Raw genomic sequence first — 26782 nt, 5'->3', positions numbered from 1 at the left:
ATGGTTCAGTATAGTCTATTTAAAATCATTTTCAGTGATTTAAAATCGGGTTGTTCACAGGTGGTGGACTAGAAGCTTATTAAAAGAAATGCTTATTTTTTATGATAAACCGATGTTCAGCTGTATTAATAAAACTGCCGTTCAGATAAACTGCAGGTTACCACTTTTAAATACATCAGTGAATACTTTTTTAATGCAAAGCGGAAAAAATTATGTTCTATTACGCTGACCGATTGAGCTGGTTCATGGAAGATTTTCGGCAGATCCCGACCCCATCCCGCACCCAACCTGCCTCCATGCCAGATTCAAAGGAGGCGGGTACCCGCCCCGCACTGGGACCTGCCTCCCCGAGGCAGGAAGGGGATTAGTGCCAATTAACTGCCTGTTAACAGATAGTTAACAGGCAATTTTTAGCCTAATCCCTATTTTTAATGTTGAAGTGTGGGATTCCCGGCGGCTCCAAACCACGCCAAGTTAGAGGAGGCGGACCATCGGGATGAAGGGCTTGGAGGGGTTGAGATGTCCAGTGTTCAGGTGAGTAATGGGTGCATGAGTGCAAAGGTAAGTGTGTTTGGTGTGTGTAAAGTGTTTAAAGAAGTTTCACATACCTTTACTTACCTTTACAGCCTTCCTTCCTTCAGGTCTCGGGAGTCCCTCATCTCACCGGCACAGAAAGCAGAATGGCTGCGAGCTGTCAAAAATTGCAGCGTTCAGCTTTCTGTTCCGGGGAGATCTCTAAATCTTCCTGAGAGAAAGGAATTAACTTGGAGTACAGATTGTCAGTGTTTGACAGCTTCAAACAGCTGTGAAACGCTGATATTTCATCTGTCAAAAGGTCTTGACAGATGAAATATCAATCTGTGACGTCACCTGTTGCCGGGTGGCCCTTAATTGGCCTGCTGAGCCCGCTGGGCGGGCGGGCTCAACAAGGTAAATCAAGTCAAAATTGCGTGGGTTGGCTAGAACTTGATGGAGGCGGGACTACAACCCTGAAAGTTGTAGTCCCACCTCCTATCCATCTCCTCAGTGAAAATCCAGCCCTTTGTGTTTGTCATTATGCAAATAAGTTTGGACGGAAACTTGAACCATAACTTTGGAAAACCAGTGCAACTTCAAACATGATTTGCGCCCAAAGTGGAAGCTCCACCCCTGATAGCCTAATATACAAACAGACTCCATATACAATGAGACACTAGTATCTTGAATGCAAGTGGTTTTTCTCTTGCCTTAGTGTGCTCAGTCCATGGGTGAAAGTACATCCTAACTTCTTCACCCCTGTATCAGTTGCTACTGTGGAAAGTCTCCTGAAACATGCACAATAAGTAACCAGTCCTTAAAAACATTGCTCATTTGTATTGTATAAATAGAAGAGCTTAAATTGATATCGTGCGTGTCACATCTTCTGGGCACCCCAAAGCACTTGACAGCTAATGAATTACTATCAAAGTTTAGTCACTGTTATGTAGGTAGATGCGGCAACCAATTTGCACACAGCAAGGTTCCACAAACTAATGAAATAATGACTGATTAATCTATTTTGATGTTGTGTATTGAGTAATAACTGTTAGCCAGGACCCCAGGTGAATTCTCTGTTCTTCAAATAGTTGTCATGGAATCTTTTACATTTACTTGAACCAGCAGACAGGGTCTCAGTTTAAAGTCTCATCTGGAAACTGGCACCTCTGACAATATAGCACTCCCTCTGTACTGCACTGAAGGTTCAGCCTAGATGATGTCCTCAAGTCCGAGAGTGGGACTTGAATCCACAACCTTGTGACTCCAAGATGAGAGGGCCGCCAATGAACCAAGCTGACATTCAGATAAATAGAATGTAATTTGTGAACTGGTGGTGAATAAGACCAGTCATAGCTGCTTTAGAGCGACTGAGTTACATTAGCCGAGGATCTGGGAAACAAAAAGGCTCAGTAGGTAGCACCCTTGCCTCTGAGTCAGAAGGTTGTGGGCTCAAGTCCCACTCCAGAGACTTGAGCACAAAAATCTAGGCTGACACTCCAGTGGAGTACTGAGGGAGTGCTGCACTGTTGGAGATGCCATCTTTCAGAGGAGACGTCATCTGCTCTCTCAGGTGGACGTAAAAAATCCCATGGCACTATATCGAAGAAGAGCAGGGGAGTTATCCCCAGTGTCCTGGCCAATGTTTATTCCTCAATCAACATCACTAAAACAGATTATCTAGTCATTATCTCATTGCTGTTTGTGGGAGCTTGTGTGTAAATTGGCTGCTGCGTTTCCGACATTACAACAGTGACTACACTTCAAAAGTACTTAATTGGCTGTAAAGCGCTTTGGGATGTCCGGTGGTTGTGAAAGGCACTATATAAATGCAAGTCTTTTTCTTTAAGTCAAAGGCCAAAGCAATGCAGTTAACCCCATATAAAACTAAAAAGCAGACCAGGCACTGGGGATAGAAAAATTGTGGGATATAAAGGCTGAAAAATTAAGGAAAAGGAGGGCAATTCAAAGCAACTATAACATTTTAATTGTTTTCATAATCTCCAGTATTTACAGTTTCTCACGAGAGTACTCTCACTGGAATGTAGCATCGCTATTGTTTGATATTGATAGTTGACCTCTGGATTCATTTATTACTTCTGCTAGGATACAGTTCACTGCAATCTCAAGCACGCTGCATACGAGCAATAGTTATAGGATCCTCGGTGGGAATAACACCAAACTGCAGTTTTTGTAATGCATTGAATGCATGCAAGCTCTGCCGGAGGCTTCACAGCTGTTGCTTGATCAGATTAAAAGTGTTCTGGAATAGTGTGCAGCAGCAGGAGACAAGTAGCAGATTCAATCTATCTTTAATTTACAGATTTTAATCGGTTAAGTATGAGTAGAATTTTAAAACCAACACCTTTTTATATGGGTTTTCGTTGTATTCATGAATCCATTTAGTAAACCGCAGCACAGTGGATCCGAACTCACTGCGGTGGAAACCCCTCCGCAGTATTTCCTGGGGGGGCATTTTCTGATTTTTGTGCTACTCGTGGGGAGCCTCGCCACGTTGGGAGGCAGTGCATGTTGGAATTTTGGGTGCGTGTTGTGCACAGTTTGCTGACTGTTGATTTAAATGGTCGGAAAGTCCTGTGCCTGAATTTCTGATGTGTGTCTCTGAAGTTAGAAAATTCCTCCTATTGTGTAAAAGTTGATTCTGGTACATGTATCCGGTTTTATTTGAGCAAGAAGCATATACAGTATGGGAGATGTGTGTATTTGTACAGCAGCTGGTACTCTGAGGTAGCAGACAAATAAATACCAACTTGTCTGTCGGCAGCAGGGTTATCCTTATCTTGAATATTGACTTGAGTAGAATTGACTAAAGTGGACTGGGAAAACAGATTAAAGTGTAAGACGGTACAAGAGCAGTGGTCTACATTCAAGGAGATATTTCGCATCTTTCAAGATAAATATATTCCACTGAGGAAAAAGGGGAGTAAAAGAAAAGACAGCCATCCGTGGCTTCGTAAAGTAATAAAGGATAGTATTCGACTGAAAACAAGGGCATATAAATTAGCCAAATCTAGTGGGAGGATAGAAGATTGGGAAGCATTTAAAAGCCAGCAAACAATAACTAAAAGATTAATTAAGAAAGGGAAGATAGATTATGAAAGTAAACTAGCAAAAAATATAAAAACAGATAGCAAGAGTTTCTACAGCTATATAAAAAGAAAAAGGGTGGCTAAAGTGAATGTTGGTCCCTTAGAGGATGGGACTGGGAAACTAGTGGTGGGGAACATGGAGATGGCAAAGACACTGAACAAATATTTTGTATCAGTCTTTACAGTAGAGGACACTAAAAATATCCCAACACTGGACAAACAGGGGGCAATGGGGGGAGGAGGAGCTAAACACGATTAAAATCACTAAGGAGATGGTACTCAGTAAAATAATGGGACTTAAGGCGGATAAATCCCCCGGACCTGATGGCCTACATCACAGAAACCCCACAATGCAGATAGAGGCCATTTCGGCCCATCGAGCCTGCACCGACACATATCCCACCCGATCCCCGTAACCCCACGTATTTAATCCCCCTAACACTAAGGATTGTGGATGCATTGGTGATCATTTTCCAGAACTCCCTGGACTCAGGAAAGGTCCTGGCAGATTAGAAAACTGCTAATGTAACACCCTTATTTAAGAAGGGAAGTAGACAAAAAGCTGGAAACTATAGACCAGTTAGCCTAACATCTGTGGTTGGCAAAATGTTGGAGTCCATTATTAAGGATACAGTAACAGAGCATTTGGATAAACATAATTTAATAGGACAGAGTCAGCATGGTTTTACGAAGGGGAAGTCATGTTTGACAAATTTGCTCGAATTCTTTGAGGATGTAACATACAGGGTGGATAAAGGAGAACCAGTGGATGTAGTGTATTTGGACTTCCAAAAGGCATTTGACAAGGTTCCACACAAAAGATTACTGATCAAGATAAGAAATCACGGGATTGGGGGTAATATACTGGCATGGGTGGAAGATTGGCTATCTAACAGAAAACAGAGAGTTGGGATAAATGGTTCATTCTCGGGTTGGCAATCAGTAACTAGTGGTGTTCCGCAGGGGTCAGTGCTGGGACCCCAACTCTTTACAATCTATATTAACGATTTGGAGGAAGGGACCGAGTGCAACATATCCAAGTTTGCTGACGATACAAAGATGGGAGGGAAAGCAGTGAGTGAGGAGGACATAAAAAACCTGCAAAAGGACATAGACAGGCTAAGTGAGTGGGCAGAGATTTGGCAGATGCAATATAATGTTGGAAAGTGTGAGGTTATGCACTTTGGCAGAAAAAATCAAAGAGCAAGTTATTATCTAAATGGAGAGAAAGTGCAAAGTGCTACAGTACAAAGGGATCTGGGGGTCCTGGTGCATGAAACACAAAAAGTTAGTATGCAGGTGCAGCAGGTGATCAGGAAGGCCAATGGAATGTTGGCTTTTATTGCAAGGAGGATGGAGTATAAAAACAGGGAAGTCTTGCTGCAGTTATACAGGGTATTGGTGAGGTCACACCTGGAATACTGCGTGCAGTTTTGGTTTCCATATTTAAGAAAAGATATACTTGCTCTCGAGGCGGTTCAGAGAAGGTTCACTCGGTTGATTCCGGAGATGAGGGGGTTGACTTATGAGGAAAGGTTGAGTAGGTTGGGACTCTACTCATTGGAATTCAGAAGAATGAGAGGCGATATTATCAAAACATATAAGATTGTGAGGGGGCTTGATCGGGTGGATGCGGTGAGGATGTTTCTACTGATGGGTGAGATTAGAACTAGGGGGCATAATCTTAGAATAAGGGGCTGCCCTTTCAAAACTGAGATGAGGAGAAACTTCTTCACTCAGAGGGTAGTAAATCTATGGAATTTGCTACCCCAGAGAGCTGTGGAAGCTGCAACATTAAATAAATTTTAAAATGGAGATAGACATTTTCCTATCAGATAAGGGAATTAGGGGTTACGGGGAGAGGGCAGGGAAGTGGACGTGAGTCTAGGTTCAGATCAGCCATGATCCTATTGAATGGCGGAGCAGGCCCGAGGGGCCATATGGCCTACTCCTCCTATTTCTTATGTTCTCTGCTTTTAGTGAATATATAGCTTGCAATGCATAGCAGCTTACACTGAGACATTTAAGCCACACCACGCCAGACGTGAGCGAATTGGCAGGTTTTCCCTGGAATTAACTCTAATTTATCAAATCAGAGTTTGACATCATTAATAAATAGTCTTTTCAAAATATCCCAAAGAGCACAGGTGTTGCTTTTGTCTGCTACCTGGCTGAGGGATGTACAATTTTGTGTAATTTATAAAATGTATCAACACTCCCTTGCATATTTCTTTTAATAAGATTGTAGGCAAACACTTGAAATGGGAGATACATTTTAAAAAGGGAAAAACAGGCACTGTGGGATGGCATAGAGCGATACAGCACATGAGAGGGCCATTCGGTCCATCATACCTGTGCTGGCTCTTTAAAAGATCTATCCAGTTAGTCCCACTCCCCTGCTCTTTCCCCATAGCCCTGCGAATTTTTCCACTTCAAGTATTTATCCAATTCCCTTTTTGAAAGTTATTATTGAATCTGCTTCCACTACTCTTTCAGGCAGTGCATTCCAGATCATCATAACTCGCTGTGTTTAAACAAAAAAAAATCCTCATCTCGCCTCTGGTTCTTTTGTCAAATACCTTAAATCTGTGTCCTTTGGTTACTGTCCCTTCTGTCATTGGAAACAGTTTCTCCTTATTTATTCCATCACAACACTTCATGATTTTGTACAACTATTAAATCTTCACTTAACCTTCCCTGCTTTAAAAACAACCCCAGTTTCTCTAGTCTCGCCACATAACTGAAATCCTGCATCTCTGGTACCATTCTAGTAAATCTCTAAACCGTCTCTAATACCTTTAACACCCTTCCTTAAATGTGGTGCCCAGAACTAGAGACAATATTCCAGCTGGGGCCTAACCAGGGATTTATAACGGTTTAGTGTAACTTCCTTGCTTTTGTATACTTGAGGTCATCCAAAACTCTGCTGCCCATGTTCTAACCCGCTCCAAATCCCACTCACCCATCACCCCTGTGCTCACTGACCTACACTGTCTGGCAACGCCTCGATTTAAAAATTCTCATTCTTGGTTCTCAAATCCCTCCATGGCCTCACCCCTCCCTACCAGTAACCTTCTCCAGCCCTACAACCCTCAGAGATCTGTGTTCCTACAATTCTAGCCTCCTGTGCATCCCGTTATGAATCGCTCCACCATTGGTGGCCGTGCATACAGCTGTCGAGGCCCTAAGCTCTGGAATTCCCTCCCTGAACCTCTCTACCTCTCTTTCCTCCATTTAAGACGCTCATTAAAACTTACCTCTTTCTGTCCTAATATCTCCTTATGTGGCTTGGTGTCGAATTTTATTTGAGAACGCTCCTGTGAAGCACTTTGGGATGTTTTACTGTGTTAAAGGTGCTATATAAATATAAGTTGTTGTTGTACTCTGCCTCTGATTACATGGTCAAGGATCCTGTCTGCCTTTTTTAACAGCCTTCTCAACTTGTCCTGCCACCTTCAAAAATTTGTGTACAGACACCCCCCCCCCCCCCCCCCAGGTCTCTCTGATCCTGCACCCCCCCCCCCCCCCCTCCCATTAATATTGTACCATTTAGCTTAGATTGCCTCTCCTCATTCTTTCTATCAAAATATATCACTTCACACTTCTGTGTTAAATTTAATCTGCATGTGTCTGCCCATTTCACCAGTCTGTCCATATCCTCCTGAAGTCTGTTACTATCCTCTTTACTGTTTACTACATTTCTGAGTTTCCTGTCATCTGAAAACTTTGAAATTATATCCTGTATACCAAGTCCAGGTCGTTAATGTACATCAAAAAGAGCAGTGGTCCCAACACCAATTCCTGGGGAACACCACTGTATACTTCCCTCCAGTCTGAAAAACAATTGTTCACCACTCCTCTCTGCTCTCTGTGTCAGCCAATTGGCATGTTTGAATTTCTGCTTTTCGACCTTCATACCTCCAGCTTTTAGTAAAGCCAGTTAACCTTGTTCCCGAGTGGCTGACTGCTAAAATTGTATCTGAAAACAATAGATTAATAATGTGATACCATAAGACAAACTGTCAGTCAGGTGACTGCTTTATTATCAATTCTTACTCCAGAAAAGTTTAGGGTGTTATTTTTGTCTTTGTCGCTCAACCTGACATTGTTGAATGTTTCCTTTTTGATCCACTATATTTTAACACAATGTGATTTTAGGTGATATCTTTCCGGCTAGTACTTAACACCACAGATGCTGCATTAAAGTGTGCTGCTGTGGCTTAGCCATCAGTGCAGTGGAAGAAACATTGTAAGGAGTTGACAAATGTATAAATCTTTTTTTGTAGGTCAAGCATTTGCACCAAATTCAACAATCATGTGAAATGAGCATTTAAAAATTCAGCATTTGAAAATCCTCATGTAAAAATAGTTCACAGCACACTTCAACTTTGAGAAATAATCAGGGTCCTCCACTTCAATATAATAATCTAAAATAAACTCAGCTGTCAGGTTGATGATACGCAGCCCGATTAGTTTTACGTTGGAGATCGTATATGTTAGAGAAAATAGTATTTCTTTTTCCGGCAATGTAATTTAGTTTGATTAAATATATTGAACATAAAGAACTTGCATTTATTTAGCACTTTTCCTGACCTCGGGCATCAAAAGCATTTCACAGTTACTGAAGTATTTTTGAAATGTAGTCACTGTTGCAATATAGGAAGTGTGGCAACCAATTTCCACGTAGCAAGGTACCGCAAACAGCAATGAGCTAAATGACCAGATAATCTGTTTCAGTGATGTTGGTTGAGGGATAAAATTGGCCAGGACATAGGGAGAACTCCCATGTTCTTCTCTTAAATATTATCTTGAGATCTTTTACATCTTTGGGAAGGCAGACGGGGTCTCGACTTAACTTCTCATCCAAAAGACGGCACCTCCAACAATGCAGGACTCTCAGTACTGCACTGAAGTGTCAGCCTAGATTATATGCTCAAGTCCCTGGAGTCAGGCTTGAACCCATGATCTTCTAACTTGGCAAGAGTGTTACCACAGAGCCAAAGTGGAAATGCGCAACTTCCATATTTAAGGAACATTTAATTGATCAAACTTTTTTAATAATTAAATTAGAACAGTGGTGAGAAGTGTGTTCAGATCATGGAGTCTCAAAAGCTGAAGTTGAGGTAATGTCCTGTGTAAGCCCTGTGGGTAAGGGCCTGTACTTCTCAGCTGTACCTGTAACTGGTGTTTAAGCTTCTGTGGAATCATACAGTCATTATCCCTGCTTGAATTGCAGCAAAAGGTTATGTGGATTCAGTGGGCCCTCATTTATAGCCCATCTTTCATCTACATATGTTTAGTCTCTTTTGAAGATGAAATCACAGCCATTTGCTGACATTTGAAACATTTGGTGAGTTGGTGGCAAATTGTCTATGGCAGTTTCTTTTATAATTAAACTTTGATTGGATGTACTAGTACATCTTCTGATTCTGATTCTCATTTTATCACCTTAAAGAAAATATTTAAAGTCACAAAACTTAAAAGCATTCAAAGATATAGTGCGTTAAAGATTAACCAGCTCCTTCATTCCAGCCAGATATGTGCGTCTCACAGATGTTGCTGGCTGACATTTTTTGTATTCCTTCCCTTCCCTCTGGTCTTTCAATGCCAGTTTTGGACCCCAAATGCTGCTTAGCTAAGATGCCACTCAGCATAGATTGGGAATCAAACACATGACCCTCTGGTCTGTATAACTTAAAAAAGTGCCATATAGAATCATAGAATGGTTACAGCACAGAAGGAGGCCATTTGGCCCATTGAGCCAATGCTGGCTCTCTGCAAGAGTACTTCAGCTAGTCCCAATCCCCTGCCCTTTCCCCGTAGCAATGCAAAAAAAAGTTTCTTCAGGTATGATGGGCCTTCAATAACCACAAAACTAGAAGTTATAGACTTAAACAAGTTGGCTTTTAATCACTAAGATCAGAGCTAACATCTCAACACGCCGACTAGTTCACAGGAATGAGTCATACAGATCCTGGGATCTTTATGTAAGAGAAGTCAGGGGCGGAGCCAAGAGCCAAGACCTGGAACCTCCCAGGTTAGTCGGGAAAGAGGAAGTGAAACTATACACAGTGGGGGAGGGTAATATACATGAGTGCAAAACGAATACAGGATCAAGACAAACCGATTTCGTTACATTCACCCCTTCTATAGATTTAGTCCATCGGGGTGATGTTTCTTAAAAGTTGGTATAAGTGAGTCTGTCAGGAGGTTTTGCAGTTCTCAGTGATCGGCGCAAAGCCGGTTGGGGTGCCTCTAGGGGAGTGGATTCTGGTTCCTCCGCTGTCCGGGCCTCCGCAGTGTCTTCCAGGTTATCTGCAGTGTCCTCCAGGTTAAAGTTGGGTATTGATACCTCTGGGCGTCCTGTCTCTTTATGGTGTAGGTCTTCATCGGGTAGTCTCCCATTGTTCTCTCCGCTCCCCGAGGGAGCGAGGTCTTTTATGGAAACAGTGTCCTCTCGCCCGTCAGAGTATTCGATATAGGCGTACTGAGGGTTTGCATGGAGGAGCTGTACCTTTTCCACAAGGGGGTCCGTTTTATGGCCTCTCGCGTGCTTCCGCAATAGTACTGTCCCCGGAGACGTCAGCCACGCGGGTAGAGATATGCCCGAGGTGGATTTCCGGGGCAAAACAAACATCTTTTCGTGAGGGGTAGCGTTAGTGGCAGTACATAACAGAGACCTTATGGAGTGGAGCACGTCTGGGAGGACTTCCTGCCAGCGGGAGGTCGGAAGGCCTTTTGACTTTAAGGCTAACGTGACAGCCTTCCAAACAGTAGCATTCTCCCTTTCCACTTGCCCATTACCCTGGGGGTTGTAGCTAGTGGTTCTGCTAGTGGCTATCCCCTTTGAGAGCAAGAACTGGTGCAGTTCGTCACTCATGAATGACGTCCCCCTATCGCTGTGTATGTAGTTCGGCATGCCAAACATGCAGAATAGATTACAGAGACACTTGATGACCGTGGCACTGGTCATGTCTGGGCAGGGAATGGCGAAGGGGAAGCGGGAATATTCATCAATGATATTGAGGAAGTATACGTTACGGTCGGCAGAGGGAAGGGGTCCCTTGAAGTCCAGACTTAGGCGCTCGAATGGTCGTGTGGCTTTGAGAAGGTGTGCACGGTCAGGCCTGTAGAAACGATGCTTGCATTCCGCACAGATGCGGCAGGCTCTGGACTTTGCCCTGACCTCTCGATGGAGTGGGGCAGATTGTGGGACTTTATAAAATGGTATAGTCGGGTGACCCCTGGGCGACTGAGGTCGTTGTGGAGACCCTGTAATTTGTCCGTATGAATGCTGGCACACATTCCCCGCGATAGGGCGTCTGGGGGTTCATTAAGGGCTCCCGGCCTGTACATAATATCATAGTCGAACGTGGATAGTTCGATCCTCCACCTGAGTATTTTGTCATTCTTGATTTTCCCCCTTTGTTATTAAACATGAAAGCCACCGACCGCTGGTCGGTGAGCAGGGTGAAACGTTTGCCGGCTAGGTAGTGTCTCCAGTGCCGCACTGCCTCCACTATAGCCTGTGCCTCCTTCTCGACAGAAGAGTGCCTGATTTCAGGTCCCTGAAGGGTTCGGGAGAAGAAGGCCACAGGTCTCCCAGCCTGATTGAGGGTCGCAGCTAAGGCAAAGTCTGACGCATCGCTTTCGACTTGAAAGGGAATGCATTCGTCCACTGCACACACTGCAGCCCTTTCAATGTCCTGTTTAATACTGGTGAAAGCCTCCCGAGCTTCAGCTGATAGTGGGAAGGACGTCGATTTAATGAGGGGTCGGGCCTTATCAGAGTAATTGGGCACCCATTGGGCATAATCCGAAAAAAATCCCAGGCACCTTTTTAAAGCTTTGGGATTGTGTGGCAGGGGCAGTTCCTTTAGGGGGCGTAATCGGTCAGGGTCCGGTCCGGTCCAATTACCCCATCTTCCACCACACAGCCGAGGATACAGAGACGGGTTGTGTTGAAGACACATTTGTCTTCGTTGTAGGTTAGATTTAGCTTTAGGGCAGTTTTTAAAAATCTCGCAAGATTTAGATCGTGGTCTTGCTGGTTGTGCCCGCAGATAGTGACATTGTCCAGATAGGGGTAGGTAGCTTGTAGTTTATTCTAGTCAACCATGCAGTCCATCTCACGTTGGAAGACCGAGACCCCATTTGTTACCCCGAAGGGCACTCTGAGAAAATGGTAGAGGCGCCCGTTCGCCTCGAAGGCGGTGTATGGGCGGTCCTCCGTTCTAATGGGGAGCTGGTGATACGCGGATTTGAGGTCAATAGTCGAGAAGACTCGGTATTGCGCAATCTGGTTGACCATTTCTGATATGCGGGGTAAAGGGTAGGCGTCCAGCTGGGTATAAATATTAACAGTCTGGCTGTAGTCAATTACCATCCGTTTCTTTTCGCAATTTTTAACTATGACTACTTGGGCACGCCACAGGCTGGTACTGCATTCAATAATGCCTTCCTGCAGGAGTCTGTCCACTTCTGCCTTGATAGTGTCTGTCTTCCAGACTGTACCGTCTACTTTTGGTCGCTATGGGCCTACAGTTCGGAGCGAGATTAGCGCATAAAGAGGGCGGGCTGATTTTTAAGGTTGATAGGCCACAGACTGAGTGTGGCGGCTGGGACCCGCCATATGCTAGCGTGACACTTTCGTGGTGGCACTGGAAGTCCAGGCCCAAGATTACATTAACACAGAGTTCTGGCATCACGAGGAGTTTAAAATCCTTGTAGTCCGTGCCTTTTACAGTCAGTGTTACCACACAGTAGCCCAAAATGTCCGAAGTGTGGGGCTTAGCAGCCATAGCAATTCTGCTCCGTGTAGGGGTTACCGTTAATGAGTGCCGCCGTACCAGGCTAGGGTGGATAAAACTCTCGGTACTCCCACAGTCAATTAAACATTTAGTTAAATTCCCGTTTACCTGTATGTCCATCATGGATTTTGTCAACGGGTGTGGCCTGGATTGATCCACCGTGATCGAAGCCACTGTTGGGCCCTGGGTGGCCGTTGAGTCGTGAAAAGATGGCGGATCCCAAGATGGCGGCCCGCACGGCACGCACGAGGCGGTGACGGAGTTGGAAATCGGATTCCCCCTGCAGACTTTGCTAAAATGCCCCTTTTTCTTACATTTGAAGCATGTAGCGTCCTTCGCTGGGCATCGTTGTCTGGGGTGCTTGGCCTGGCCGCAGAAGTAGCATTTCGGGCCTCGAGACATTGCCGCTGTAGTAGGACTCCTGGGTGAACTTCTGTGTGGGGACTCCGGCGGCGTAGAGCTGGTCTGAGACCTGGATGGGGAAGATGGCTGATTCCAAGATGGCGGCCCCCTCGGCGCACACAAGGCGTTGAGGGCCGCATGGCCGGAAGAATAAGAGTCAGAGTTTCTCTGGGCCACGTCCAGCGATCGCGCAGTGGCCACTGCCTTTTTTAAGTCCAGGGCCTCCTTCTCCAGCAGTCTCTGCCGGATATAATTCGATTTGAGGCCCGTGATGAAGGAAACGCGGACCAATTCATCAGAGTACGCGTTGGCCGTCACGGCCTTGCAGTTACAGTCCCGGACCAGGTCCTTTAGGCCCGGCAAGAAATCGTCCATTGATTTCTCTGGTCGCTGCCTGCGTGTAGCCAGCAGATGTCTGGCGTACACTTCGTTTACCGGCCTCTGGTATTGGGCTTTCAGGATAGTGATGGCCTCCGTGTAAGAGGTGGCGTCCCGGATGAACGAATAAATCCGATGACTTATGCGAGTAGTCAGTAGACTCAGTTTATCTACCTCGCTAGCGGATGAGGCCCCCGCGAAGAGTTCGAAGCATTTGAGCCAGTGTCCAAATTGATTTGATGCTTCAGCAGAATGTGGATCCAAGTGCAGATGCTCTGGTTTTAGGAGTCGATCCATCCTAGTATTCTTTAGTGATTAAAATTGATGGGCCTTCAATAACCACAAAACTAGAAGTTATAGACTTAAACAAGTTGGCTTTTAATCACTAAGATCAGAGCTAACATCGCAACACGCCGACTGGTTCACAGGAATGAGTCATACAGATCCTGGGATCTTTATGTAAGAGAAGTCAGGGGCAGAGCCAAGACCTGGAACCTCCCAGGTTAGTCGGGAAAGAGGAAGTGAAACTATACACAGTGGGGGAGGGTAATATACATGAGTGCAAAACGAATACAGGATCAAGACAAACAGATTTCATTACAAGGTACTTATCCAATTCCCTTTTGAAAGCCACGATTGAGTCTGCCTCCACCACCTTTTCAGGCAGTGCATTCCAGATCATAACCACTCGCTGCATTAAAAAAAAGTTTTTCCCTCATATCGCCTTTGGTTCTTCTGCCAGTCACCCCAAATCTGTGTCCTCTGGTTCTCGACCCTTCCGCCAATGGGAACAGTTTCTCTCTATCTACTCTGTCTGGACCCCTCATGATTTTGAATACTTCTATCAAATCTCCTCTCAGCCTTCTCTGCTCTAAGGAGAACAACCCCAGCTTCTTCAGTCTATCCACGTAACTGAAGTCCCTCATCCCTGGAACCATTCTTGTAAATCTGTTCTGCACACTCTCTAAGACCTTCATATCCTTCCTAAAGTGCCCAGAATTGGACACAATACTCCAGTTGAGGTCAGACCAATGTTTTATAAAGGTTCATCATAACTTCCCTGCTTTTGTACTCTCTGCCTCTATTTATGAAGCCCAGGATCCTGTATGCTTATTTAACTGCTTTCTCAACCTGCCCTGCCACCTTCAACAATTTGTGCACATATACCCCTTGGGTCTCTCAGTTCATGCACCCCCTTTAAGATTGTACCCTTTAGTTTATATTGCCTCTCCTCGTTCTTCCTACCAAAATGCATCACTTCGCACTTTTCTGCATTAATTTTCATCTGTCACGTGTCCGCCCATTCCACCAGCCTGTATGTCCTCTTGACATCTATCACTAACCTCCTCACTGTTCACTATACTTCCAAGTTTTATGCCATCTGCAAATTTTGAGATTGTGCCCTGTACACCCAAGTCCTTGACATTAATATATATCAAGAAAAGCAGTGGTCCTAGTACCGACCCCTGGGGAACACCACTGTATACCTTCCTCCAGTCCAAAAAACAACCGTTCACCACTACTCTGTTTCCTGACACTTAGCCAATTCCATATCCATGCTGCCACTGTCCCTTTTATTCCATGGGCTTCAACTTTGCTGGCAAGCCTATTACAGGAAACTTTCGTTTAACCGGTTAAAGCTCTATCTACCGGCAAAATTCAGGAGCCGTTTCCTATAAGTTTTTTTACTTCTCGTTGCTCTTTTTTTCCAGTCGGGCTCTGCAAGGTCTAGCTGAAGCTGTTGCTTAGCTACAGAGACGCTTTTAAGCTGCAGCCAACTGTTTTGAAGCTGTTGCTAAGCAACAGGGTTTGTTGATTCACACGGAGCTCAAAAGCTCCGTATGTTTTAACATTAGCGCTGGTTTCTACGGCAGTTTTGATGGTACGGCACCAGCTCGGTCCCGTCAGTGCCGGATACCAGAAAGTTTCCTGTATGTGGCACTTTATCAAACGCCTTTTTGGAAGTCCATGTACACCACGTCAACCGCATTGCCCTCATCAACCCACTCTGGTACTTCATCAAAAAACTTAATTAAGTTAGTTAAACATGATTTGCCTTTAACAAATCCATGCTGGCTTTCCTTAATTAATTCACACTTGCCTAAGTGACTGTTAATTTTGTCCCGGATTATCGTTTCTAAAAGCTTCCCCACTACCGAGGTTAAACTGACTGGCCTGTAGTTGCTGGGTTTATCCTTTCACCCTCTTTTGAACAAGGGTGTAACATTTGCAATTCTCCAGTCCTCTGGCACCACCCCCATATCCAAGGAGGATTGGAAGATTATGGCCAGTACCTCTGCAATTTCCACCTTTACTTCCCTCAGCATCCTAGGATGTATCCCATCCAGCCCTGGTGACTTATCTACCTCAAGTACAGCCAGCCTTTCTAGTACCTCCTCTTTATCAATTTTTATCCCATCCAGTATCTCAACTACCTCCTCTTTCACTATGACTTTGGCAGCATCTTCCTTGTTAAAGACATATGCAAATTACCCATTTAGAACCTCAGCAATGCCCTCTGCCTCCATGTGTAGGTCTCCATTTTTGTCCCTAATCTACCCCACCCCTCCTCTTACTACTTGTTTACTATTTATAGAAGACTTTTGGGTTCCTTTTTATGTTAGCTGCCAATCTATTCTCATACTCTCTCTTTGCCCCTCTTTCCTTTTTCACTTCGCCTCTGAACTTTCTATATTCAACCTGGTTCTCACCTGTATTATCAACCTGACATCTGTCATGCACCCCCTTTTTCTACTTCATCTTACTCTCTCTATCTCTTTCGTCACCACAGTTCCTCAGAAGCATCCAATTCTTACCATCCAAGTTTGCTGCTTTCTCCTCTTGCTTTGTCTTGCACTTCTGCAACATTCATGGTATCGGCTTCAATCTTAAATTTTGATTCTCCATGGCTACCTCTCTTGCCTCTTAGCAATTCTGTTGTGGCTAGTGCTTCTCTGAACTTTCCTCTCAATTTTTCTGAAATGCATTGTTTTATAAGCTCTTCCTTCTCCCAATATTCTCGTGTGTTGGAAAAAGTATTTGACTTTATGTCGTCATCTCCTCTAACTCTACAAAACTATGGAACAGCTTACCTCTTGTCCTTTGTTCAAACTTGGCATCATCTAATCACTATTTCCTAATATACCTTATCCTTTTTATTGTTTTAACCATGCTAGTGCTATACCTGGTTGTCTTTACCCTACCTTTCATTATCTTTTTTAACACCCCACCACCCCATCAAGAATCCTTCAGGGGCCTCCTAGATCCTAGGGTGTTCTACATGGTCTTTGAAATGATTCCAGCTGTTCAATTAAATTCGATTGTAATAGATGCCTGCGAAGGATCGAAAAACTGGTTGTAAGAGCGTGGAAGTAGAATTAGGAGAGTAGGAGGAAAAAGAAAAGAAAAAACGAAGTGTACATCGAAAATTGGTCGAGGAAAAACTAACCTTAAGTAATTTTCTGTTTTAAAAACAATGAAATAAATTGTAAGAGAATGCAGAGATTGAAACTAAATCCACCTTTAAATTGTGGCTAAAATAATGTAGCACTGTTACCACATAGGCAAATAAAATTTAAAGTCCTCTACCTCTTTATTTTACTTCTGTAAAAGTCTATTATAGTCTAAGGTCTATTTATTTAACCAGTTATCTACACCGACACAGATTGCCAAAGTGTGTTTTCCTTCAGATTTCAAGGCTGCTGTTTGTAGTAAGTGAGTAAAACTTGAAGTACCAGGCTATTAGCAATTTTGATAATGTAAGCATATTTTTGGTATGACACCACTACTAAAATGTTATAGAAAAGTTCTCTTTGTGAAAGCCATAAGTAATATGTCCTGGCCAATATTTATCCCTAATTGTCCTTGAGAAGGTGGTGGTGAGCCTCTGCCTTAAACCGCTGCAGTCTGTGTGGTGAACTCCTGTCTCCGGATCATTAGTCCAGGCCTCTGGATTACAATCCAGTAACATAACCACTATGCTACCATATTAACATGGAAGATTCTTAGTGCGTGCATTTAAAAAAAAACTCTTTGAAACTCCCAAATTTCCTTCTTTTTCCTGAGCCTCACTCTGGAGTCATGTAGCATTTCTCAAGTGGGAGAGTGACCTGCGACTAGTTGTTGAACATAAGAAATAGGAGCAGGAGTAGGCCATTTGGCCCTTTGAGCCTGCTCTGCTATTCAGTAAGATCATGGCTGAACTTCTACCTCAACTCCACTTTCCTGCCCGATCCCTATATCCCTTGATTCCCTTAGTATCCAAAAATCTATCAATGTCTGTCTTGAATACACTCAACGACTGAGCATCCACAGCCCTCTGGGGTAGAGAATTCCAAAGATTCACAACCCTTTGAGTGAAGAAATTCCTCCTCATCTCAGTCCTCCATGGCCAGCCCCTTATTCTGAGACTCTGATTCCTAGTTTGAGACTCCGCAGCCAGGGGAAACGGCGTCTCAGCATCTACTCTGTCAAGCCCCTTAATAATTTTATGTTTCAATGAGATCACCGCCCCTAAACTCTATGGAATTTGGCCTAGTCTATTTAATTTCTCCTTGTAGGCAATCCCATCATCGCAGGAATCAGTTTAGTGAACCTTAGTTGCACTCCCTCCAAGGCATGTATATCCTTCCTTGGGTAAGGAGACCAAAACTGCACAGTACTGCAGGTGTGGTCTCACCAAAGCCCTATATAATTGCAGAAATACTTCTTTGCTTTTGTACTCCAATCCCTTTGGATTAAAGGCTACCATACCATTTGTAGTTGAGTGCTACAGAAGAGCAGCGTGGGGATTCTCGGCCTTAAATGTTCCTCTTTTTCTGTGGTCATGCAGATTTTTGCATGTATCTTACTGATTTAGCCAATTTTTCTAATCTTTGAATCTGTTTCTCTCTCCTACCCTTTTAGGTTGCAAATACTTCATCACCGTTTACCTACTGGGGCGTAAAGTTCAGAAAGCAAAACTGAAGAAAATGAGGCAATATGTAAAGGATCACAGTCTGCTGCAGCTGAGTGAATGTTGAATTGTAAGAGTCTGTACATACAGTTTATAAAACTTGCTGAAGTTTTCATTAATTTCCAACATTTGGAATCTCTTTGAATTAAAAGGGAAGGAAAATTTCAAGAGTGCTTTTTTTTTTTACTCCACCTTTAGGAAAACTGCTGTTATCTGATCTTTTTTGAAAAAAGTACACTTTAGCACTGGTTTAGAAACCACGTCTAGGGTCTTCCCCCTTAAGAAAGAAGAGGAAATAGGAGTGTGCCCGTGGGGCAGGCAGGGGAGAGGAAAGGTGAGGACGGCGGTGGGAGGGTTGAGAGGTGAGCTACTCTTTCCTCCAACAGGGCTGGATTTTCTTCAGTGTGGGGCATTAATTGAGAATGTTTTGAAGAATATTTCACAAGTTAGCAGTGTTGTATAAATACTAACCATCCAGATGTTTGGGAGTATTGGGTCATGGCATAATGTAGGATATCTGTGGAAAGCTTTAAATGTGTTGCATTGACAAATTTTTACTGTAACAAACCCATAAATATTTTACAAGTAAATGATGAACACTTAACAAAGCATTTATGAAATATTGTATATATGACCAAAAAATATGATTTGTCAGCTAATAAAATGATTGTGCTTATCTGGAAAGACTAGTTCTTATTACCACAAGATGTGTGTGTTTGTTTTTTTTTGGTGGGGTGGGATGGGGATGAGAGACAGAGGGGAAACCTGTAGTGGCACACTGAGTTAGAGCATCATTAAATTCAGCCCAAACTAATGGGTTGAATGGTAAGTGCAATGAGTTTTGGCAGTCACAACCTAGCTGCTAATAATCAAAAAGGCTAATGGAATGTTAGCAATTATATCTAGAAGGCTAGAATATAAAGGGGAGGAAGTTTTGCTGTGGCTATACAAAGCCTTGGTTGGACCACATCTGCAGTACTGTGTACATTTCTGGGCACCACACCTTAGAAAGGATATATTGGCCTTGGAAGGAGTGCAGCCCAGATTCACCAGAATGTTACCAGGGCTCCAAGGGTTAAATTGTGAAGAGAGATTATATAAACTAAGCTGGTATTCCCTTGAATATAGAAAGTTAAGGGGTGATTTGATTGAAGTTTTTAGAAATTGATAGGGTAGATAATGAGAAACGTTTTCCACTGGTGGGGGAGTCTAGGACAAGGGGACACAAAACTTAAAATCAGAGCCAGGTCATTCAGGAGAGAACTTGGGGAAATGCTTCTTCACACACACGGTGGTAGAAATGTGGAACGCTGTTGCACAAAAACCAGTAGATGCTAGCTCAACTAATAATTTTAAATCTGAGATATAGATTTTTGCTGGCTAAGGGTATTGAGGGATATGGAGCCAAGGCAGGTAAATGAAGTTAGGATACAGATCAGCCATGATCACATTGAATGGCCTCGAGGGGCTGAATGGTCTACACCTGTTTCTATGTTCCTTGAGCCCAGAGTGCAAAATTGCTCCTAATTTAGTACTAATTATCACTAAATTCATAGACCTTGGAATGGCTGGTAAGGGAAATACAAAAACATTCACACTGGTGTGGTTTGTGGTTAAAGTATATTGGGATAGAGTGGAAGGAGCCTTACTCTGCATCTAACTTGTGCTGTATTTGACCTGATGATGCTTGATTCTGACTTTTGTTTTTTAAAGTGCTCTATCCCACAGCAATAACGTCCCTCATCAGGATGAGCGCAAAAAACAGTCACTCCGTTTTTATGGCGAGTTGAGTGTAAGCCAATTACATTAGTGAATTTGTAACTGGTAGGTTTTTAAGTGTTTGAATAATGTTTAAAATGTGCTGTTTCTCTCCGTAGAAGTCCATTGTATTTTGGCTGAGTTTTTACGCTACAACATACAGGTGCAAGTTCATTTGAATTGTTGGAGCTTGAGAGACTGGGTTTGTTGGTCACATGGACTAAAAGGAGAGAAGCAGCTGACACAAAAATAGAAAGGGAAAATGGCACTTTTCGAGGAAGAACAGGGGAGTTCTCCCCAGTGTCCTGGCCAATATTTATCCCTCAACCAACATCACTACGACAGATTATCTGATCTTTATCACATTGCTGTTTGTGGGGCTTTGCTGTACGCACATTGGCTGCCGCATTTCCTGCATTACAACAGCTTTTCAAAAAAGTACTTCATTGGCTGTAAAGTGGCATGGGATGTCCTGAGGTTGTGAAAGGCGCTATATAAATGCAAGTCTTTTCTTTATTTCTGTGGGTTCTGTTAATATTTTTATTTATTGTCAAACACTTGTATGCATCAGCTTCTTCCTTAAGTGCACCATTATTTTTACTTGCATAAATGGGAGGCTGAAAATATATATTTTTAAATGATTTATATTTAAGGTATGCTTTTGGTTGCATTTTGAACCTGCAAAATTGGTGCATTCAAAACTACATAAAGTATGCATCTTATAAATTCGTGGAACATTCCGGTAATATTACTGAAGACTTGTGCTCCAGAACTAGCTGCGCCCCTAGCCAAGCTGTTCCAGTACAGCTACAACACTGGCATCTACCCGGCAATGTGGAAAATTGCCCAAGTATGTCCTGTCTACAAAAAGCAGGACAAATCCGACCCGGCCAATTACCGTCCCATCAGTCTACTCTCAATCATCAGCAAAGTGATGCAAGGTGTCGTCGACAGTGCTATGAAGCGGCACTTACTCAGCAATAACCTGCTAACTGATGCCCAGTTTGGGTTCCGCCAGGGCCACTCGGCTCCTGACCTCATTACAGCCTTGGTCCAAACATGGACAAAAGAGCTGAACTCGTGAGGTGAGGTGAGAGTGACTGCCCTTGACATCAAGGCAGCATTTGATCGAGTGTGGCATCAAGGAGCCCTAGCAAAACTGAAGTCAATGGGAATCAAGGGGAAAACTCTCCATTGGTTGGAATCATATCTAGCACAAAGGACATTGGCTGTGCTTGTTGGAGGTCATTCATCTCAATCACATGACATCACTGCAGGAGTTCCTCAGGGCAGTGTCCTAGGCCCAACCATCTTCAGCTGTTTCATCAATGACCTGCCCTCCATCATAAGGTCAGAAGTGGGGATGTTCGCTGATGATTGCACACTGTTCCGCACTGACGCAGTCCGTGTCCATATGCAGCAAGACCTGGACAACATTCAGACTTGGGCTGACAAGTGGCAAGTAACATTCGCACCACACAAGTGCCAGGCAATGACCATCTCCAACAAGCGAGACTCTAACCATCTCCCCTTGACATTCAATGGCATTACCATCGCTGAATCCCCCACTATCAACATCCTGGGGGTTACCATTGATCAGAAACTGAACTGGACCAGCCATATAAATACTATGGCTACAAGAGCAGGCCAGAGGCTGGGAATTCTGCGGCGAGTGTCTCACCTCCTGATTCCCCAAAGCCTTTCCACCATCTACAAGGCACAAGTCATGAGTGTGATGGAATACTCTCCACTTGCCTGGATGAGTGCAGCTCCAACAACACTCAAGAAGCTCGACACCATTCAGGATAAAGCAGCCCGCTTGATTGGCACTCCATCCACCACCTTCAACATTCACTCCCTCCACCACCGGCGCACTGTGGCTGCAGTGTGTACCATCTACAAGATGCACTGCAGCAACTCGCCAAAGCTACTTCAACACCTTCCAAACCCGCGACCTCTACCACTTAGAAGGACAAGGGCAGCAGACGCATGGGAACATCACCACCTACAAGTTCCCCTCCAAGTCACACACCATCCTGACTTGGACCTGTATCGCCATTCCTTCACTGTCGCTGGGCCAAAATCCTGGAACTCCCTTCCTAACAGCATTGTGGGTGTACCTACACCATATGGACTGCAGCGGTTCAAGAAGGCGGCTCACTACCATCTTCTCAAGGGCAATTAGGGATGGGCACTAAATGCAGGCCCAGCCAGCCAGCGACGCCCACATCCCATCAATGAATTTTTAAAAAACTAAATGTTTTGGTGCATTATTATACAGAAATGTAATCATTGTAGACATTTTATACTAGTGGGTAGGTATAATGTATACTGTAGTACGAAAGCTAATTTAAGAAAATACTATTATATTTACAACAAAGGTTTTCAAACTTTTCAGTGTGTGGGGAGTGGGATTCTGCAAATACTGACATTCCCAGGAAACACTGATCCTCACTTGTGAAAGGCATCGTCAACTAGCCAAAGGAAAACAGTGCCGTCATTGCAGATTTTTAAAAAAATTAGTACGGTCTGTTCCTGACCCAGACTTCGGTTGTACAAATAAATTAAATTTTCCAATAATTTGAGTTGAGCACTGTAAAGAGAGCACAGCAAAATGGAAATCTATATATATAAAAGGATATGTCTCTCTGTCTGGCTCTCTGTCTGTCTCTCTGGCCGGCTATACAATCAAAAGTTATAGAGCGTACCTACGCATATGTTATATCAAAAGAAAGCTCAGCGTTAGGGGACTCTTGTAGGTGTATTTACTTTTTACTCCGACAAAAATTGTGCCGACGGTCGGACAAAAATTGTGCCGACGGTATCCAAAAAACGTTCAAAATTCCTCTCATTATCCGCTCATTTGCATCGAGTGGGGGCAGGCCATCCTACAGTTGAGTGACGTGATGATTGACGAATCGTACAGTTCAGTGACCTGACGGTTGACCAATCGGTGCGTGTGTGGGCGGGCCTGATCATTCTGAACCGAGGTGAGTCACCGCCATCTTGATTCCAAACTTTTCATTTCTTTTTCCCATTTTCTGCGTGTTTCTTTTCAAATCTACATTTCCAGCAAAAAAAAAAGTTGCTTTTAAAACACACATTGTTTTTAAAAGAAAGTTAATTAATTTGTAAATCTTTTCTCTAACATCTACAATTTTCCCACCTTTCACCGTTTTCCAGGCCTGTAAGCCTGGACCGCTGTTGCCCAGCCGCGCCCGAGCTAGGCACCACCCGTCGCGCTCAACAAGCGGCTTGCGATCGCCGCCATCTTTGTGAAGGCTGGAGGGGGCGGGCCTGAGCCGAGCATCGCCACTGCCGCCGCCTTAGTAAAGGCGGGTGGGGCAGGAGTCAGTGCGCGCGACTTGAGTCCGGCCCGGCCTCGGTTGCGTGGCGGTGTCTCTCTCTTTGCTCTTGGAGCTGGCTCCGGGGGGGGGGGGCGGGGCTCGTGAGATCGGGCCTCGGGAGATCGGGGACGGCGGGCCTCGGGAGATCGGGGGGGGGAGGAGCCTTGGGAGATGGGGGGGCGGGGCTCGGGAGATTGGGCCTCGGGAGGGGCGGGGCTCGGGACAACGGGGGGGCGGGGCTCGGGAGATCGGGGGCGGGAGATCGGGGGGCGGGGCTCGGGGACTTCCTCCTTCCCCCCCCCCCCCCCATCGCCGGGAGAGGGTCTGCTGGCTCCCCCCTCCCCCCCCCCCCCCCCCCTCCTCCCCCTCCTCCCTCCCTCCCTCCCCCACCCCCCCTCCTCCTCCTCCCCTCCTCCTCCACCCCCCCCTCCTCCTCCAACCCTCCCACCCTCCTCCAACCCTCCCCCCCCCCCTCCTTTCCCCCCCAAGTGGCTCTCTTCCCCCGTCGCTCTCTTCCCCCCCCCCCCGTTGCGCTCTCTTCTCCCCCCCGTTGCGCTCTCTTCTCCCCCCCCCCCGTTGCGCTCTCTTCTCCCCCCCCCGCCGTTGCGCTCTCTTCTCCCCCCCCCGCCGTTGCGCTCTCTTCCCCCCCCCACCGTTGCGCTCTCTTCCCCCCCCCACCGTTGCGCTCTCTTCCCCCCCCCACCGTTGCGCTCTCTTCCCCCCCCCCCACCGTTGCGCTCCCTTCCCCCCCCCCACCGTTGCGCTCTCTTTCCCCCCCCCCACCGTTGCGCTCTCTTCCCCCCCCCCCAGTCACGCTCTCTCCCCCCCCACCAGTCGTGCTCTCTCCCCCCCCCCCCAGTCGTGCTCTCTCCCCCCCCAGACGTGCTCTCTTCCCCCCCCCCCCCCAGTCGTGCTCTCTCCCCCCCCCCCCCAGTCGTGCTCTCTCCCCCCACCCAGTCGTGCTCTCTCCCCCCCCCAGTCGCGCTCTCTCTCGTTCCCCCCCCCAGTCGCGCTCTCTCTTCCCCCCCCCCCCAGTCGCGCGCTCTCTTCCCCCCCCCCGTCGCGCTCTCTCTTCCCCCCCCCCGTCGCGCTCTCTCTTCCCCCCCCCCCCCCCAGTCGCGCTCTCTCTTCCCCCCCCCCCAGTCGCGCTCTCTCTTCCCCCCCCCCCAGTCGCGCTCTCTCTTCCCCCCCCCCAGTCGCGCTCTCTCTTCCCCCCCCCCCAGTCGCGCTCTCTCTTCCCCCCCCCAGTCGCGCTCTCTCTTCCCCCCCCCCAGTCGCGCTCTCTCTTCCCCCCCCCCCCAGTCGCGCGCTCTCTTTCCCCCCCCCCAGTCGCGCGCTCTCTTCACCCCCCCAGTCGCGCGCTCTCTTCACCCCCCCAGTCGCGCGCTCTCTTCCCCCCCCCAGTCGCGCGCTCTCTTTCCCCCCCCCCACAGTCGCGCGCTCTCTTTCCCCCCCCCCAGTCGCGCGCTCTCTTCCCCCCCCCCCCCCCAGTCGCGCTCTCTCTTCCCCCCCCCCCCAGTCGCGCTCTCTCTTCCCCCCCCCCCCCCAGTCGCGCTCTCTCTTCCCCCCCCCCCAGTCGCGCTCTCTCTTCCCCCCCCCCCCCAGTCGCGCTCTCTCTTCCCCCCCCCCCAGTCGCGCTCTCTCTTCCCCCCCCCCCCAGTCGCGCTCTCTCTCTTCCCCCCCCCCAGTCGCGTGCTCTCTTTCTCCCCCCCCAGTCGCGTGCTCTCTTCCCCCCCCCCCAGTCGCGTGCTCTCTTCCCCCCCCCCCCCCAGTCGCGTGCTCTCTTCCCCCCCCCCCCAGTCGCGTGCTCTCTTTCCCCCCCCCCCCAGTCGCGTGCTCTCTTTACCCCTCCCCCAGTCGCGTGCTCTCTTTTCCCCCCCCCAGTCGCGTGCTCTCTTTTCCCCCCCCCAGTCGCGTGCTCTCTTCTCCCCCCCCCAGTCGCGTGCTCTCTTCTCCCCCCCCAGTCGCGTGCTCTCTTCTCCCCCCCCCAGTCGCGTGCTCTCTTCTCCCCCCCCCCCCAGTCGCGTGCTTTCTTTCCCCCCCCAGTCGCGTGCTCTCTTCCCCCCCCCCCAGTCGCGTGCTCTCTTCTCCCCCCCCCAGTCGCGTGCTCTCTTCTCCCCCCCCCCCCAGTCGCGTGCTCTCTTCCCCCCCCCCCCAGTCGCGTGCTCTCTTTCCCCCCCCCAGTCGCGTGCTCTCTTCCCCCCCCCCAGTCGCGTGCTCTCTTTCCCCCACCCCCCCCAGTCGCGTGCTCTCTTTTTCCCCCCCCCCCAGTCGCGTGCTCTCTTTTCCCCCCCCCCAGTCGCGTGCTCTCTTTCTCCCCCCCCCAGTCGCGTGCTCTCTTTCCCCCCCCCAGTCGCGTGCTCTCTTTCCCCCCCCCAGTCGCGTGCTCTCTTTTTTCCCCCCCCCCCAGTCGCGTGCTCTCTTTTTTCCCCCCCCCCAGTCGCGTGCTCTCTTTTTCCCCCCCCCCCCCCAGTCGCGTGCTCTCTTCCCCCCCCCCAGTCGCGTGCTCTCTTTTTCCCCCCCCCCCCCCAGTCGCGTGCTCTCTTTCCCCCCCCCAGTCGCGTGCTCTCTTTTTTCCCCCCCCCCCAGTCGCGTGCTCTCTTTTTTCCCCCCCCCCAGTCGCGTGCTCTCTTTTTCCCCCCCCCCCCCCAGTCGCGTGCTCTCTTCCCCCCCCCCAGTCGCGTGCTCTCTTTTCCCCCCCAGTCGCGTGCTCTCTTTTCCCCCCAGTCGCGTGCTCTCTCTTCCCCCCCCCCAGTCGCGTGCTCTCTTTCCCCCCCCCCAGTCGCGTGCTCTCTTTCCCCCCCCCAGTCGCGTGCTCTCTTTTTTCCCCCCCCCCCAGTCGCGTGCTCTCTTTTTTCCCCCCCCCCCCAGTCGCGTGCTCTCTTTTTCCCCCCCCCCCCCAGTCGCGTGCTCTCTTTTCCCCCCCAGTCGCGTGCTCTCTTTTCCCCCCCAGTCGCGTGCTCTCTTTCCCCCCCAGTCGCGTGCTCTCTTTTCCCCCCCAGTCGCGTGCTCTCTTTTCCCCCCCAGTCGCGTGCTCTCTTTCCCCCCCAGTCGCGTGCTCTCTTTCCCCCCCCAGTCGCGTGCTCTCTTCCCCCCCCAGTCGCGTGCTCTCTTTCCCCCCCCCCAGTCGCGTGCTCTCTTCCCCCCCCAGTCGCGTGCTCTCTTTCCCCCCCCCAGTCGCGTGCTCTCTTCCCCCCCCCAGTCGCTTTCTCTCTTTCCCCCCCCCCAGTCGCTTTCTCTCTTTCCCCCCCCCCAGTCGCTTTCTCTCTTTTCCCCCCCCCAGTCGCTTTCTCTCTTTCCCCCCCCCCAGTCGCTTTCTCTCTTTCCCCCCCCCCCCAGTCGCTTTCTCTCTTTTCCCCCCCCCCAGTCGCTTTCTCTCTTTCCCCCCCCCCAGTCGCTTTCTCTCTTTCCCCCCCCCCCCAGTCGCTTTCTCTCTTTCTCCCCCCCCCCAGTCGCTTTCTCTCTTTCCCCCCCCCCCCCAGTCGCTTTCTCTCTTTTCCCCCCCCCCAG

The 26782-nt window shown here is 47.4% G+C and overlaps 1 protein-coding gene across 5 annotated transcripts in view; it reads left to right on the top strand.

The window, feature by feature from the left end:
• Window positions 1-18851, top strand: part of taf1a (TATA box binding protein (TBP)-associated factor, RNA polymerase I, A) — a 70570-nt gene extending 51719 nt beyond the window's left edge. For all 5 annotated transcript variants that reach the window (XM_085981299.1, XM_085981300.1, XM_085981302.1 and 2 more), the window contains one exon: window positions 18119-18851. In XM_085981299.1, the coding sequence (XP_085837425.1) occupies window positions 18119-18234 (116 nt within the window). In that variant the 3' untranslated portion in view covers window positions 18235-18851. The remainder of the gene's footprint in view (window positions 1-18118) is intronic.
• The last annotated feature ends 7931 nt before the right edge of the window (window positions 18852-26782 follow it).

Source organism: Somniosus microcephalus, chromosome 3 (assembly GCF_052327205.1).
Source record: "Somniosus microcephalus isolate GS21.2 chromosome 3, FLI_Smic_1.0, whole genome shotgun sequence".
Taxonomy (NCBI): domain Eukaryota; kingdom Metazoa; phylum Chordata; class Chondrichthyes; order Squaliformes; family Somniosidae; genus Somniosus; species Somniosus microcephalus.
This window is presented reverse-complemented; position numbering and strand designations above follow the sequence as displayed.